At 46.1% G+C, this 18,195-nt stretch overlaps 1 protein-coding gene across 3 annotated transcripts in view; it reads right to left on the bottom strand.

The window, feature by feature from the left end:
• ARMH4 (armadillo like helical domain containing 4) overlaps positions 1-18,195 on the bottom strand; it is a 54,318-nt gene that overhangs the window by 7,649 nt on the left and 28,474 nt on the right. For all 3 annotated transcript variants that reach the window (XM_083863512.1, XM_083863511.1, XM_083863513.1), the window contains exon 6: positions 535-566. In XM_083863512.1, coding sequence (XP_083719638.1) covers positions 535-566 — 32 coding nt within the window. The remainder of the gene's footprint in view (positions 1-534; positions 567-18,195) is intronic.

Here is an 18,195-nt window from a genome sequence, read left to right on the forward strand (position 1 = left end):
AGAGAGCAGCACCAGACCCTCTTTATTTAGATCCAGAACTGAGCTCAGCACTCAGAGAAAAGGGGAGGAACTAAGTTCTTTACCCTGGGATCCCTGGAAACATCCCAGGTCAGGTTGGACAGGGTCCTAAGGAACCTGATCCTGATCTGGTGGACAATATCCCTGCTCAGTGCAGAGGGGCTGGACTGGACTAGATGGAATTCCAATGGTCCTTTCCAACCACAACTATTCTATAAGTTAAGGGAAAATAAAAAAAAGGGACTCAGGTTATCTGACAAGGTCATTTTCTGGTGCAGAGAAATCAATCAAACACTTCTGTCCCTCCTGCCCTTTGTTACAACCCATCAGGGGTTTATTATGGATTCACACCACTCTATACCAGCAGCATCTGGTTCATTTGCCTCCCAGAGAAAACTTTAAGCCCTTTCTCAACTGTCTGTGTAGAGCTAAAGAACTGCACTGACAGGAATTTATTTATTCCTGCAAGTAAAAGTGGCTTTGCTTTGAAAGGAACTGAAACACTGAGCCTCCTACCTTATCTTTCAGCTTCTCCATCCAGCTTCTCACTGAAAAATAAGGGAAAAAAAATAAAAGGTGTAATCATGGAACTTCTATTAATTAGTAATGAATGATGGTGATAACATTAAAATAGACAGCAATTAAATTGACAAGCTGATAAGGCTGAACATTAGATTTCCTCTTTTCTCATTCATGAGAAAAAGCAAATGCAGCAAATCAAGGCAAGAAACTCTTGGAGTGAGTTGGCAGGCAAGGAGCTCACCTTTGCCTGAGCAATTCACATCTTCAGAGTGATTTTAAAAGGAAGATTTTAAAAACCAGTATTTCAGGTTGTGGGTTCTTGACCATCACTTTTCATGCACACACTGGGGTATCTGACCAGGAGAAAACCTTCAGTGCAGTTATCCCCTCCCACTGGCCTCCTCTCTGTGGATATTCTTCCCTTTTTTTTTCCTACAGCCTGTAATGATGGCTAAATATGTATTATCCTCAGTCCTTTATTACCCTGCTTTTCTAGAATAGCCACTGCCTGTTCTGGGATAGCACTGGAGGTGCCAAATCACTAAACCAAGCAAACTTACACTGCCAGCACCACTGTGACTTTCTTCTCCTGACAGTTCAACAAGTCCCGTGAAATGTGACAGCTGAGAATTAAAATTCTGTAATTTTAGGCGCTTTGGGAGGAAATATTCACTGATCTCAAAGAGCTGCAAGGGCTCAGCAGTGGATACAGGAGTCACTGACACCACAGGGCACTGAGAGAAAAATGCCCACAAGGATCTGCCAGGATTTTAACAAATTCCTGCTCACAGGTAAGAAACAACAAACAGTTAAATGTTGGGGTTTTTGGGCTCAGTAACTGTTTTTTCAAGGATTCTCATCTCTCCAGGATGACAATGCTACAGGCACAGGGGACTCTTGGATGCAGCAATGTCCTTCTGAGGGATATTTCTTCCAGGGCATGTTAAATCCCAAATGTAACACATAGTTTGTGGATTTTAGACCTGATTTCCAAGCCAGCTTTGTTATAAAACGTCCCTTCAAAGCTTGAATTGGCAATATCAGTGTCTGTATGTGCACCTGCAGCACTCAGAGCCTTTCTGTGGTTGGGAGGGGGCACAGGAGGGCCAGCAGCAAATGGCTATTTTATGTTTCAGATATAACACAAGTTCAAAGAGATTTGAATACTCCCTTTGAAGTGTTAGCAACATAACACCTTCCAAACAGAAGGCTCCCAAATTAGCTAAAGGTGAAAAGAGGCACAGGTGCACTTATTCCGGATGGGGAGCTGAGAAAAAAGATGAATTGTCCAGGAGAGGGACACACACAGCACTCGAAGAGGACAAGAGATCTTGTTTTATCAGCTGAGGTGCTGTTTTATCAGCTCTTCCCACCATTAGTCCTGCCCTGCATGGCCTGGATGTCACTCCCAGGGGAATCCCAGAGATGAAGGAAGCCCATGGCTGCCCTGGACTGGGTTTCCAGGTGTGACAGTGCCAGGAGGAGGGTGACAGTGGCTCAGGCACACAGCTGCAGACCCCCAGGGCTTGGGGACAGCCACACGTGCACCCACAGCGTGTGCTCCACACTCCAGCTGAGCACAAAAGCCTATTTTTACACCTTTCACAACAATTCCATGGGATCAGTGATCTCATCAATAGCCGACCCACTTTTCCTGCAGCTCAACAACGGCAGCAATTAACTCCAGAGTGTTTCTGCCAAGGCAGAATATTCTATTCTGAGCTAAGAATATTCTATTACCTATTTTTAATGAACACAGATTCTGGCTTTGCTCTCCCCTCTGGTCCAACAGAACAACAGCAGCACACCCACTGGGGCCCACCAGCTCCATAGTACAAATCTTTATTTGCTATTTCCCATTTGTTTGTTATTAAACCCAGAGCACAGTCAGGAGCCTTTGGAAACCAACCCAGGTTATACAGGATAAAACAACCCAAGGTGATTTCTCCCTGACCAGGTGCCTCTCCAGGGGATGCTCTAATGCAGCCACAGTCTTTGACATCTGCTGGAGGAAAACAGTGACCCCAAATTAATGAGATTGGGGCAGCAGGAGGTCAGAAACCCTTCAAGGTCCTGGCAGGACTGCACTGGGAAGGAGAAGAGCATGGAGCTGTCACAGCCAAGGTCCCAGACCTGTCAGGCTGGGGCCAGGACAAGTCAAGGAGCACTGGATTACCATGAATTACAAACACTTCTCATGTCACCAGTGCACAACATTGGGAGGAAATCACAAGCCACTGTGGCACCAAAACGAAAAAAAACCAAAACCACTCGCTGCTGCACTGATTTACCCCTCTGAGGACACCATGACTGTGGGCAGGAGACAGAGCATTATTTCAAGGCAGAATTGATATCTATGCTAAGCAGCTACCATCAATTAATTCTGGCCTTCAGACTCTAATTATGCAACAGAATCCATAATTAATATTCTGGCTCGGTGTTGGGAGAGGAACATTGTGGCTGGCTCCTTCCCATGAAAATGCAGCACTCTCCAAGAACAGCAGGTGATTTGCCAACGAGGCCAAGCAAATAATTAGTAAGAAATACTCTAGTCCATGTATTTTTCACCATCCCCTTTAATCCTCCTTTCTCTGATCACTGAATGTCCTGAAGAAATTACAAGAGTCTCTGGGTGTGAATTACTAACAAGTGTCTGCAGTGCTGGCTCATCTTCCAGGGCACTTTCAGGATGGTCCAAACTCTCTGCCTCAGCTTAATTTTGATCCCTTGGTTCCATGGGCAGCTAAGTCAGATGAGTGAGGAGCACTTCTGCAAATTACATACATAATCTGACATCTCCTCAGTGATTTATATAATGTCTGCATCGCCACAAATTAATTTTAAATAACATATAGCTTAAAGATTAAGCCAGTCATGAGCACAGAGAGGAGGAGCACGGTGATCTGGCACTGGCCTCGGAGCAGCCCAGGATGAGTTCAGACAGTTACAGATGCAATGTGCTATTTTTAGTCAGTTTTACCCAGCTTTCCCCTTTAAAATGTGCAGCCAGCTATTCAGAAGCTCTGGTGCCAGCCAAAGAAGTGAGGCAGAGGTAAGCAGCAGCCTGTGGTGTCTGCCTGGTCCCGTTTGGAGGGACAAAGGGACGCTCACAATTCCCTGTGAGCAAAACCCTTCTGGAAGTTCAGGTTTTACAGGCAGGAGGCTCAGGAGGGGACAGCAGGTGACACCTGAGGGTGGATGGCACTGGATACCCAAAATCAGAAGGTGCTCTGAGGTCTCCCCAGAGCCTTCTCCTCTCCAGGCTGAACACTCCCATCCCTCCCAGCCTGTCTCCAGCCCCCAGAGCATCTTTCTGGTCTCCTCTGGACCCACTTGGCTCCAGATCCTTTTTATGTTGAGGTTTTCACTCCTGACCTCCCTCCCTGCTGCTGTTCCATCTCCAGATAAGTTCTTTTTCATTATCCAGGTCTCTCCACTCTGTCCTGGCAGCTGCAGGGGGCTGGGTGCCTGCCTTTCAGCCTCCCCACAAGGCACCATCAAATCTCTCACCAAAGGCTTTTTCCCTGCTTTCCCCTCCACCCTCCTCTGAAATCAGGAGCACAAGTCCTCGGGGCCTCTTGCTTTGCCAACTCTTAGTACTCCTAATTGCCTAATTATCCACTCCAATGCAATGATAAAGCTGCTTAATATTTCTGTTCGCTTCTCATTCATTCTCTCCTTTCCCAGATAAGAAAATGCAAAGACTTCTGGTGGAGATTTCAATCAATAATTCATGCCCTGCTGCCATCAGCTGTGTCTCCCCCTTCCCCTCTTGGAGGCCCTGCTGCTTTGTCTTGTCACTTTGGTTTCATCTAATCAGCTTGTTTTAATCACAGCCTCTTTTTAAATCATCAGTTAAAGCAATTCTGTTTTTCCATGGCACATTATCACTCATCCCTGCAGATGTTGCCTGGTTTTCAAATCCAGCACTTTACAGCTTCATTCCAGAACTCCATCTTGCTACTGATGAAGGTTCATCCATCACATTTTAATAACTCTCCACCATGACCCCCAAACCAGTGGTGAAAATGTGGCACTGCCAGGGAGGGTGGGGGATCCTCAGCTTCTCTGAGCAACCTGTGCCAGGGCCTCATCACCCTCACAGTCAAGAATTTTTCCCTAATCTCTAATCCAAACCTGCATTCTTTCAGCAAAGGAGAGTTGGTTACAGTGTAAAAAAAAAAAATAAGAAAAAGATTGATGACTTTCAATCAGTCTGTATATACCATGCAACCTGCCCTGTTCCATTACAGATTTCATCCCTTTCTCTTGCAGGTTAAACTTTTTTTTCCCCAAATGAGACTTGTGAGAACAATTTTGCAGAAATGCTTCGTGCTCCATCTGCTCAGCTCTGACAACTTAATGGCACAAGGGTGCATCAGCTCCTTCCCCTTAAAAAAAAGCACAATTTTCAATTTACTTACTAGCACAAATAAATAATAAAGAAAATGGCATCTGGCTGGAAGGTAGCATATTTTTAATTCCAGAACGACCCCACCTACCTGATGGGAATGTTGATGCCTGAACTACCCAACTCTAGAAGACTTTGAACAGCTGGATAATCAAACAAATGCCAAACTGACGATTACCATTTTATGTTTTCAGATAAAAATTTTGCTTGGGTGAACTTTGAATTAACCCAGTGAACATTAATAGTTACCATGGCACTGTCTGGTCCCTGCACTGTACCATCTACACCCTTCTCCCTCCCTGTCCAGCTGCAACCCAAGCCTGGCTGCAACCCAAGACTGCCACAAAACTCTTGGAAGAGAAATGGAGATGAGGAGACAACTCATCACACTCACCCAGAAAGTGGGAACTAAAATGGGCTTCCCAACACCTTCCCTGACCTTATCAACCCTTTTGACATTCCTTTCCCCATGGAAATGCCATGGAAATTAGGTCTGGTTCCTCCTTTTCCTTTTCCCTTGCACTTTTAAAGCTGTTTCCCACTTTATCTGTCCACAGTGAGTAGCCCCTTGCTGAGGCTGGCAAAGGCACTGCCCTTGTGCCTTGGCATTTCTCAGCTCTTCTGTGGGGCATTCAAAACACATATTTGACACCTACACAATTTATTTCACCCTCAGTGGCCACAGACAGACACAAGATATTAAAACCAAGCCAAGGTACACAACCTCCCATCATCCTAAAAGGCATCAGCAGGACGTTGCTGTGAACTGGCTGTCACAATTTGTTGTGTGATTAAATATTTACTGGATCACACTGTGTTCAAAAGCTGCGTCTGCTCCGGGAGAGGAAATGCAAACTTTGTTTATGGGAATGGCAACGACTCTGCTGGAGCACAGGTGGGATCAGCTTCTCCCTCACTCTGCCCTGGCACAGCTCCTGCAGCAACACAGGGAGTCACCAGCAGTGAGAATCCCCCCTGCCTCAGCTCATGGTGTGCTGGAAATGCTCACATTCACCAGCTTTCAGAGAGTCAGACTGCTCTGGGTTAAAGGGACCTTAAAGACAGTCTTGTTCCAAGCCCCTGACACGAGCAGGGACACCTTCCACTATCCCAGGTTGCTCCAAGCCCTCTCCAACCTGGCCTTGGACACTTCCAGGGATCCAAGGGCAGCCACAGCTTCTCTGGGCACCCTGTACCAGGGCATCTCCACCTCTTACAGTCAACAATTCCTTCCCAATATCCCATCTAACCCTGCCCTCTGGCAGTTTGAAGCCATTCCCTCTTGTCCTGTCACTTCATGCCCATGTCCAAAGTCCTTCTCCATCTCTCTCAGAGCCCCTTGAGGCTCTTGGAAGGGGCTCTAAGGTCTCCCTGGAGGCTCCTCATCAAAGCTGTGTCCTGCTGAAGATTAAAAATCTTTCTTTACTCATAAGAATTGACTTTGCAGCTTTAATAGCCTTTTTAAGGTGAGACTTGTGTGCTTTTTTATTTATATACCACTATCCAAATAGAACTACCTAGAAGCAGCAGCTGAAGAAGCCAGGATCTATGAAAGAAAGCTTTCCAGGCTCTTCCAGTACTTTTTCCAGAGCACTGATATACCTTTTAACGGAGTTTTTCTGATCCCTGCACTCTCAAATCTAAAATTTTGCCATGCAATTTTTTTTTCTCAGAAATCTCCAGCAAAAAATTTATTAGTGGTTTGTTCTTCCAGTGATTCATCCACTGGAGCAGGTGAACTTCTTCAGCCAAAGTTTTCTTAAAAAGTCTGGGACAAGAACCATGGAAAAATCTTGGTCCAAACAGTCAAAAATTGGTAAAGTTATCAAGAACTAGAACACAACAAATTCAATGATTGGAAGGGCTTGTGCAAACTTGCAGGGCAATGCCTTGAGGGGAAACATTACCCTTCCCCAGCAAGTGCAGTCAAGGCCAGGTTTGGATGGGGCTTGGGGAAACTTGGAATAATGGAAGGTGTCCCTGCAGAGGGGTGTGAACAGAGAGGGTCTTCCAGGTCACTTCCAGTTCCCAACCATCCTGTGATTCCACCATCTCAACCTTACTGGCTGATTTTTGGAGAAGCTCCGAGGTGCGCTGCAATCCTTGGTTTGCCATTTCCTGATTTACCACAGCCAAGAATGCAGCCCTGGGAGAGAAATCCTGGGAGAGAAATCCTTCCTCCTGCCAGCAGGCTTTGTGTTGTGCCTTCAGTCTGCCCAAGTTCCCTCGGGGACCAGAGGAAAGCAGCAGGTCAGACACGGGCATGGAGCCACTCAGTATCCACAGGGAAAACTGCGCCAAGCCCAGCCCAGAGCTCAGAGCTGAGCTGCACAAACACTGTGGGATCTCTGTCCTTACACCAAGCCAATATTTGAGCTCTTTCTGCCACCAAGTCCCCCTCAAACCACTGCTGGTTTTGAGGGCTGACTGCAGGGTTTGACCCTGTGTATTTACAGGAAAAGAGCTCAAGATGGGATTCGGTCCATGCACATTTTTCTCCAAGTCTGTTTTTCACTCCATAACCCGACAGCATCTCTCATAGTCTGGCAAAGACAGAATGGATTTTTTGCAAATTAAAACCAAATGTCAGATGGCAGTGATGAGAAAAGGTGGAGAAGCTGCAGGTGGAGAGCACCTCATGCACCCCTCTGCTCCAACAGCACCTCATTTCAGCTGGAGGACAGCAGCAAAACAGTGGTGGCTGTTATTTGATTAAATACCTTCCAAATCTCCAGCTGGAGTCCCCTGATACTCCCCTACACTGAGAGGAGAGGGCATTTCTCATTCAGCCCTCTCTAAATGCAAACCACAGAGATCTTGCTGCCCTTCTGACAGAGCCCATGGTCTCATCTACTTTAAAGGATCAGCAGCTACACTGCAAAACTTCTTTTTGTGCTTCAGTTTATGTCTGATATTAATCAGGCTCGGAAAAGATTCTTGGTTTGCTTCTTTTTCCTTCCATAAAGAACAAAAGTCATTTTCAGAATCCTATTTCCTGGGGACACTGTATGAAGGATTTGCCAGCAGCAAGGGTTGAAATAGGGGATCTTCCATTTTTGTGTTTAAGACAAAAGATGTATTTTTCTTATTTCAAGTTCTGGCCTTTATTTCATCTGTCAAGAGGCAGCACTCCCCATGAAATGACATAAAGATCAATAAAGGACTAAATGGCTGGAAACAAAAATGATGGAGTTGACCTTTGAAGGAAAAAACAGGTATTAGACTGTGTTTTCACAGTATTCCAGTAATTAAACCACAAAGCCCTGAGCATCGATTAGATGCTAAAAATAAGATCTGATTATCACAGAGACTCATCTTCCTGCAAATACTTGGGAAGAGCAGCATTGTCCAGTGTTAGTCACAAAAGGAAAATGAACTTGCTTATGTTTGCTTATGGGACAAGTCTTATCCCACATTCCTCCTGCATCCAAAACTGAGCATCAATTCCCACTGTGATTGGATTCTCTTGTGACCAAACACCAAATGGGACCTTCAAGTTCCTGACAGCTGTCCCTGACTTCTTGTACAACTGTGGGCAAGTAAATTGATCTCTTATCCCATTTTCTATCCTTACTGTGGGAATATTAAAGATGTAATAGATCATATCTAGTAGGTAATTTCTGTTTCTTTTTCTTGTGTCAGAGCCTCTTCCTTCATAGTTTTATAGCCCCAGCCATAGTGTAACACCTCCATCTGTGTGGGATGTTCTGGGAGCTAAAACAGTACAAATATTAAATCACAGTAAAATGAGATATTTTGGAAACAAATGTCCTTTAGGATGCCATTATTTTAAGCACCCTTTTCCAACCCCCTGTCATGGGCAGGGTCTCCTTCCACTGTCCCAGGTGGCTCCAAGCCCCATCCAATCTGACCTTGGACACTTCCAGGGATGAGGCAGCCACAGCTTCTCTGGGCAACCTGTGCCAGGGCCTCAGCATCCTCACAGGGAAGAATTTTTTCCCATTTTTCCCCAGCTAAACCTATCCCTTGTCAGTTTTCCCAAAACTATTCCCAACTACTTTTAACATTCCAGATACACCTGTGGGAATGGGCCCTCAGAAAATCACAGAGGTAAAAGGGATTGGAGCAAAGGGCAAAGCAAACCAAGTGAGGAGAGAACACGGACACAGCAGGATGAGCTGTAAATCTACACTGCCAGTGATTTATTCCTCTGTCTGCAAATGGCTGAGTCGGTGGCCGATTTTATCCCCTAAAAAAACCCAGGAAAACTCCAGGAATTACAGCAGTCCTTGGAGGGCAAGAAGGTCACAGGAGAGCCAGGTGACAGCAGACTGCTGATGAGGCTCTGAGCTCCAGGAAAACAGTGGCACAGAAATGCTCCATGCCTGGAAGTGAGGCAGACAGGGAGGGAAGGCACAGGGCACAGAGCCAAAGTGGTGGGAATGAGCCTTTCCCCTCCCTGCAATGCTCCTGGAGTGAACACTGTCACTCTGCAGTGTGTGCTCTGGGGGAGGGAAACACTCTGGGCACGTCCCTGGAAGTGATGAGGTAAGAGCAGGCTTGAGGAACAGGATCTGGTGCACCAGGAAGGGTTAGTACAGCAGTGGCTGAAATGAAACCTCAATCAGACATGGTTCTTGTCCTACCAGGCTGCCTGGTGCCCACAGTGACTATGGGCAATCACCTCTCCACAGGCACCAGGGTGATGGATCCATTCCCAGGAGGAATCAGCCCCTCCAGGGGAGATGTGATCACTCCCTGCTGCTGCCAGGCCTCACACAGAACCTGGCAGCTGCCTCAAAGTGATTTCCCAGGGAAAAAGGCTCAGCTTGGGGAATATTTTGAGGTGATTCTGGAGTAACCTCTCAGGAAAAGGCTTTGGCCTCACTCTGTGCTGTGCCCAACACTGGCAGCAGCCTGAACAGCAGAGGAGGAGAGTGCCTGGGATGGGATGAAAGTCAGCACTACAATCCTCATATTTTGACACTGTGACATCCTGCAGCTCTTCTCTGCATTTCCAAGAGACAATACACTCCCTGGGCTTTTGTCACAGAGATGTGGGCTCACTCCAAGCCTCCCATGGTCAGAAACCTCAGCATTCTGATTTATAACTTCAGGCACTGGAAACTGTGCCAGGGAAAAGGCAGATTCACCAGAGTCACCCAATGGTTTGGGTTGGAAAGGACCTTAAAGACCATCTTGTTCCACTCCCTTTCCATTATCCTTCCATTATCCAGGTTGCTCCAAGGCCCATCCAACCTGGCCTTGGGCACTTCCAGGGATGGGGCAGCCACAGTTTCTTTGAACTGGGATAACTGGGACAAACCAGGAAATTCAGTGCCAACCAAAATTATGTCTCTGCTGCCTTTTGTGTTGTGAGAGTGACAACAAGAAGATGCTGCCCAGAGGGATCTGGGCACCTGGAGCACTGAGGGCACTGGGAAAGTCACTTCATGTCTCTGAGTTGGCTCCCCAAATTTAGAACAGGGTTAATGGGATCAGCTGCCTTTGTACAAGACCTGCTTGGCACAGAGCTGGAGACTATGACTTGCAGACCCCTCCCTAGAGCTGCACAAGGGGGATAATTATTCAGTTCTTCTGTTTCTAAACGTGCCAGTGCTTGGTGAGCATTGGAAAATGATAATATCTTGTTTGCCATAAATGCAGTAATTATAGCTAAAACTCTTCATTTACATGGAAATGACAAACAACAAATTAGAATCAAGCATCTACAATTAGGGTAAAAAGCCAGAGCAATTTGTTATTCTTCGCAAGGAATCATTTTTCACATCATTTACTGGGAAGGAGGTCTCATTATATAATGATATTTAGCTCTTCAACTACTTTTCAGCTTCGCAGCTTTATTAATTGCACTCACAACAATTCTCTAATATAAACAAACATCTTCATCTGCTGACTGGGAATCCAAAGCTGACAGCACTGACAGGACGTGCTGCATCCAGCTCTGGGGTGTCAGACACAGGAGGGACAGTGACCTGTGGAAATGGGTCCAGAGGAGGACACCAAGATGATGAGAGGAGCCCCTCTGCTGTGAGGAAAGGCTGGGAGAGCTGGGACTGCTCAGCTTGGAAAAAAGGAGGATTTGGGGTGACCTCATTGCAGCTTTCCAGGACCTGAAGGGAGCTGACAGGAAAAGTGGAGAGAGACTTTTTCCAAGGGCCTGGAGGGGCAGGACAAGGAGGAATGGCTTAGAACGGACAGAGAGCAGGGTTAGATTAGATATTAAGAAGAAATTGTTCCCTGTAAAGGTGGTGAGGCCCTTTGCCCAGAGAAGCTGTGGCTGCCCCATCCCTAGAAGTGTTCCAAGCCAGGCTGGATGTGCCTTGGAGCAACCTGGGAGAATGGAAGGGGTCCCCTGTCCATGGCAGGGGGGTGGAACTGATGCTCTTTAGAGTCCCTTCCCACCAAAACCATTCTGTGATTTCCTGATTCTATTTACAGCCAAATGGAGACCCAAAGCCAGCAAAGGAAATGGAGGGAAAACCATTTTGTGACCATTTTGGGTCCACCTTGGGTACAGCCCTGGTCAGGCTCTTGTCCTGCCCAAGTTGTATCCTTAAGGCCTTTCAATAAATACCCACTTTATTCTCCAGCTCTGCCCAGTCTGTTTCAGGTCAGCCTTCCCAAGGCACCAAAAGGGTTGATTTATCCTCAGATCCTCTGCTCTCCACACTCCCCATTTATTCCAGCCATGGCACAGAGCTCCAGTGTGACTCCAGCCCCTGTGGGGTTTGCTGCTGCCCCAAACACACACCCAGTGCTATGCCATTCTCCCATCCCACTCCTTCTGCTCACAAATGATCAGAGCTGCAGTTTCTCCAAGCAGATTAAGATAATCAGTACCAATTCACTTACCCTGAGAGGGCATTACCCTGATTGAACAGGCCAGAGCCACTCTCTGATTAGGACAGTGATATGATGTGGCTCTAAGAAGATATTTTGAGTATCTCTGAGTGAACTCCTGATTTTGCTGCCATCATCTGTTCAAATAATGAAGAAACAATTTGTTGCAAGGGAACCTTCACGACACTATCTGGATAAAGCCTCAGAGGTCAATCTGCTTTCAAAGCAGCAATAAGTGTTTATGATCTCAGTGCTGAGTTTGCTCTTTCCAAAGACCACCAAATGGGCCAGAAAATTTTCTGTTGGCTTGACAAGAGTGGTCTCAGCCCTCTAGGGAGACAAACTCTGCAGAGAGAGACACAGAAAGAAGTCACTGACAAAACCAAAAGGAAGAGATAAGCAAAGGACACTTTTTAAACTCATTTTTTGCAGTGGCCTGATTGCATTGTGGTTTTAAAGGAGAAGATATTTAGATCAGATGTCAGGAAGAAATTATTGATACTGAGGATGGTGAAGCACTGGTAGAGGTTGCCCCACTCCTGGAATGTTCAAATCCAGCTTGGATGGGGCTTGGAGCAACCTGGTCTGATGGAAGGTGACCCTGCCATGGCAGAGGGTTGAAACAAGATGAGATTCTGTGATTCACAAGTGAGCTGCTCTTACTTAGCTGCAAGACTAACAAATATTAGAAAGAGGTTGGAGTTGTCAAAATCTCCCCTTAGTCTTCTAAAGTAGCTGCAATTTTTTGTTTTTAACTGCAAATATTCTGCACAGGGAGTTCCCAGGGGAAAAGCTGCTTTTTCCACAGCACAAACAAAAGCTCTACAGGCCACCTGAAATCTGAAATTCTTTGTAGGAACAGAAAACAATGAAACTGCAGAGCACTTCTGAAATTTAGCCCTAAACATGAAAAACATTTTACTGGCATTACCCTGTAACATTGTGAATCAGTTGACAGATTTGGGCAATAACTGATCCAGCCCAGTTACAGGTTTGATTGAAGGACCCAAAGAACTCTTGACTCAAACCAGTTCATCACATCCTGATTTATCAATCTCTCCAGATTGAGAAATGCCATTTGTCCACATTTACCTGAACCCAAAGGGATACAGGAGCTGAAGTCTCATTTTTAAAATCCATATAAAGAGATGAACAGATCTACCAAAACCAAAGATGCAACAACCTACACATTTCCATGTGAGCTGCTGGACCCATAACCAGCTTTGGGAATCCACAGGTAATTTATGCATCCAGGAAAATTTCCATTTGTTATCTGGAAAGAGCAAACAAGATTCTGGGAAGCTGAGCAGAGCAAACCTGGTGCCTTGCTGGAAATCCACAACTTTCTGTGCTATTGCACCAGCTTTTCTGCCTTGAAGACCTGAGATAAGATCATGCAAGAGGGAAATTAGCTCAGTCTAACAGTGGTAGCCTGACCACAAAAGAAAACATGCCAAGTCCTCATCCAGGGAAGGGGATGACACAGACTTACACTGAAGTCTGCACTCAGCTGCCTGTCTTTGGTCCCTCAGTTAAATTATTGACAAGGTCACATCTCTGATTTCAGTATTAAAATGTTTTATGTGGAGCCTGGTGAATTTGAAAGACACTGAAAGTGCTTCCCCTTCCTGAGTCACAGCTCCCTGCCAGTCTGCAAAAACCAGGCAGTTTTTAGGTTTTCTGTCCCTGGCATGTGGTTAAGGACTGCAGGGGGAACCTTGTGCCAAAGGAAGAAAATCTAAGGATGGTTGTCCTGGATCAGCTGAGCCCCACATCCCAACTCTGAAGGCAGATGCTCCCAGAGAAAGGCAAACACAGAGCTCATCCTTCCCTTCCTCACTCCCCAGCCTGCACCAATCCACTGCTGATCCAGGGGTCACAGCCTTCCCCTTCAGCAGGCTTCAATACAGATTTCTGTCCCAGTGAACATTTAATGAGCAAAATGTAATACAGGAGGAAGAAACTGCATTTCTTGTTATTAATTTCTATTATTGTGAGAGCTGAAAGGCCACCTGAGATCACACACACACACACAGAGTGATAAATGCTCTACAAATGTGCAAAGAAGAGTCAGAATCTGCCCCCAAAAAAACTAAAAGAATGAGCCTCCCCCCAGAGCATTGGAATTGTCCCATCTATGAACACCAGCACTCAGGGACAGGGTGGGGAAGTGATCTGCTCAAGGACTCTCATGAAAAAGCAACACTGGCTGTAATCAGATGAGACAGTTTGGGCCAGACCAAAGGTCAGGCTGCCTTAGTGAGGCTGGCAGTGACCAAGAGCATTTTTCTCAGAGATGTTTATGGATGGGTTTTTTTTCTAGGAGAAGTTTATGGATGGGACAACACACAGCAATACTGCCTTTGCTCATCCTCCTGGCACTCTGTGGCTCTGGACAAGGCCTCTGCAGTCATTCCTTGCACAAGATCCCATTTATCCTCTGGTTATCCAATGTTAATTTATCCTTTTGGCTTATCCTCCTTCTTCCTCATTCCCTTCCCATCTCTGCTGTATCCCTTTCCAGATGCACAGAGAAGCAAAATAGCACAGAGTATCCAGAGTTTAAATGCTGGTTGTTATTTTTCTCTGTGTTCATTATCCCCCCACATCCCTCCAGGCCAGTGCTCCTCCTATATCATCCTGCCCTTTCTCTCATAAGGATCTGGAACAGAGGCTTTGCTTTAATTTCTCCTTTTTGCCACGATTCCCCAGTTTGCCATTCAAATCCACTCTCTTGTGGTTACAGGACTAACAGTGAGAAACAACTCTCAGCCTGAATTTCCCCCTGGAACTTGACTGTCCATAGGATTTTCTCCAGGATTTCAAAAACAGTATCTAAGCTTTCCTACTCACCCAGGCATAAATAAGCCTTATTTCCCCCCATGTATTTATCCTGAGCACTAACACCCACCAATCCCAAGCTTAGAGGGACTGGGGGAACATCTCAGATGGGGAACATCTCTGCATCCCTGCTCGGGGCTGGGGACAGGACAGGATGGGTCCAACACTCATCATCCTGTTAGTGAAATCTGCTTTTAGAACCATAGATTTATACCTAAATCTATAGAATTTTTTAGGTTGGAAAATCCCTCCAAGATCATCAAGTCCAACCATTCCCCCAGCACTGCCAAAGCCACCAGTAGCCCATGTCCCCAAGTGCCACATCCACATCTTTTAAATCCCTCCAGGGTTGGGGACATCACCCTTTCCCTGGGCAGCAGTGCCAGGGCTGGACATAATATCCAACCTAACTTCTATGCAGTGAAGAGCAGAGGAGGGAAACACCTGAGCCATCAGAGGGGATTCCAGCACCCTCAGGAGCAATCCAGACCTTTCCTGGCTCATCCCAGGGAAATGAGGACAGGGGAACTCTGCTGCCCACCCACACTATGTAATACATCCAGGGGAACTGCTGGCAGGAGCTTGAAGCACATTCAGATTATATTTTAAAAACCACAAAGTCCCACTGTTCTTTAAACCCTTCTATTCTTCTCCAAAGCCCACACAGTAGTGACTAACCAAACCTCAATAACTAACCTCTGCTGCTGTCAATTAGAACCACTGAATGTGCTTTTCCTCCTGCAGGTGACTCCAGTTCAGGGCTGCCTGCTCTGCTTTGGAGGGATGGTGCTGCAGCATCTCATAGAACCACTGGGGTTGGGAGAGACCTCTAAGATCATCAAGTCCCACTGTCTGTGCCAGGCAATGCCCATGCACTGTCCCAGGAGCTCCCAGCAGCTGCAGGGACATCCCTGGGGACAGAATTCCCTGCAGAGCCTTTGGAAGGAGTCATGGAGCTGCAGCCCAAGCCCTGCACTGCCCCAAAGGCATTTCTGCCTGCTTGGTGCTGTCAGAGCCTGCCTGCAGCCATGATCTGGCATGGTTTGAGACATTAAACCTGGGCCAAACAACCACTTTGCATCCTGAGCTTGTCAGAATGCAAAGGCTGAAATCAGACCCGAGGAGCCAGTGATGCAGCCCAAAATTCATGGTCCTAGAGAAGATCACAGATCCCTCTGCAGCTCCAAGGCTGTGAGACCACAGTATTCACCAGAGCATCCATCAGCTGAGATTCTGACTTTATCTGCTCCATTAACACATGCACCTTAGCAAAACATGCTCCTGGCTGCCCCTGTCTACCAAAAGTTAAAATAACTCCCTGCAAATAAAGAATCACAGGATTGTTTTAGTTGGAAAAGTCCATCCAACTGTACTGGAGCAGGGTTGACTCACCATGGAGGCACTGCAAACTCACAGGAGCATGTTCTGGCTGTGGGAGAGCAGATATAACCAGACAACACTACTTCCCTCAGGGTACTCACCAGGTCTAATATGATATTTAACCCTCTACCCAACAGTCCTTAAAACCAAAAAATCAAGAGACTGTATTTAACCAGTGCCATCAGATATAGAAAATTAAAAAACCCACAAGGAAGTTATTTTCCTGACAGGATATTTATACTGAACTGGGCTGTGTTCCTGACCTTGGAGCATTCTCTGGTTCACCTTGGCATGAGCATCCCTAAGCTGGTTTGAGGGGTGCAGCAGCACATCAGCTTAAGGGGACAGTGACAGTAGCACAAGATGTGACACTGCTAAACACAACAGGGCTCCCCTGGGGACAAGAGACAGGAGACTGAGCAGCCACTCCTGCAGAACCATCCCCACACCTGGGTGAGAAAGGCAGCCTGAGTGGTCAGAGGGGAAAAAGGGGATTTGGGAAAAACAGCCTCAAAAAGGACTCAGACTGGAGAACCTCTTGGCCTCACTTCACATTAATAAAGCCTCGAGCACAGATGGTGCTGCTGGTATATTAAAATAAATGATAGGCTATCAGGGAGCAGCCTGCCTGAAACCCTTCATTACAGCCCAGGCTCGGACGAGGCTGTGATTAGAATTACTCAGAAACAAGGGAGGGGAAAAAAAAAAGAAAAAAATAATGCAAAACCCTCCAATAATTCTCACCATATCGACCCCTGTCTGTGATTAATGTTGATACTCAGCATCTTTGCAAAACAACAACTGCTGGGGGTTTGAGGTAATTATTTTATTGTCAGACAAAGTCTGAGCAATTTGCTTATTTCCAATATATGTTCCTAACTCACTCTCAGGAAGAGCAAAACTTCTACATATATATATATATATTTAGAGAGAGAGCATCCTTCCAGGAAATAACTTGGATCTCCTTTGATTCTCAAGGGGTCTTAATCTGAGTGAACACCAGGAGGGAGAAAGGTTTAGCATCAGTCATTTGTGGCTTGCACTGTCCAAGCAGAAAGTGCATCTACATTCTCATTAGGAAGGAACATTTTAAAATTACCTCCTCAATAAATTACCCTCCCTCTCCCTGCTACTTGTTGCAAAAAGCTCTTTCCCCCCATTTTTCTCTCACCAGCTCTGCCATGGGGGCAACATTTTAACCCCAAAGATCAGCCTCTGACGTAAATCCGCAGAAGGACAGAGGCAATTCAAGGCTGATGAACCTTCACGTTCCCCTCTCTCCTTTTTTTTGAATGCCATGAAAACAGACAGATTTTTGCACTGCAGTATAGATCACTATTAGAAAATAAGTGTGATTCCTCCAATGTAAGGACAAGCCTCTTTTTACATGGCAAAGGCCACCCAGACAGGAAAGCAAAGGAAAAATGAGTAACTCTCACCCAGGGAAGACACAGCCCTGCCTGTGTTCTTCTATCAAGATAAGTGACTGCTAAAATCCAAAGGGAGAGAGGGGCTCAAAAGCAGCTCCTCTGTCTAAATAGAGCCAAGTTTTCTGACATGTAGAAACTGAAGGGTGGGAGAAGAGGCAAAGCACACTGAGAAGTGACACGTGTGTACATTGAAACTGCAGGGATGGGAGAGGACAAGGATTACTGCAGGTTAAAGAGAGAGCAAAGACACTCTGATTTATATTCCAGCGGGGCTGACAGACAAAGGAACAGGCAATCCAAGGCAGCTGACAGCCCAGAAGGATTCCTGCCTCACTGTGCTGTGCAGGAACCCAGATGGTTCCAGCAGATGCAGCCCAGCCCTCAGAGCATGGAGCTCTGCACAGGCTAATGGACCCTATCCTGGAATCCTGGCAAAAAAAAAAAAAAAAAAAAAAAAAAAAAAAAAAAAAAAAAAAAAAAAAAAAAAAAAAAAAAAAACCACCAACCAAGATAAATCACCTGGAGCAGCAAATGCAAAGTCATGCTTCAAGGTAGACACATCCCAACTTTAAAGGATGTGTCAAACAGATGGATAGAGGCAGACAGCTGGGGAAGGTCAGAAATGCTCAGACATGTGCCTGAGTTTTCCAACTTTGCTTTCCTGGGCTGACAGGAGCAACTGGAGCTGCAGCAGAAAGTCTTTTAGAAGGAGTCTTCCTGTGCTGCTGCAGCTGCCCTTCTGTGCCACCCAGCCAGCCAAGGAGGGAG

Source organism: Zosterops lateralis, assembly GCF_965231275.1.
Source record: "Zosterops lateralis genome assembly, chromosome: 6".
Lineage (NCBI taxonomy): Eukaryota > Metazoa > Chordata > Aves > Passeriformes > Zosteropidae > Zosterops > Zosterops lateralis.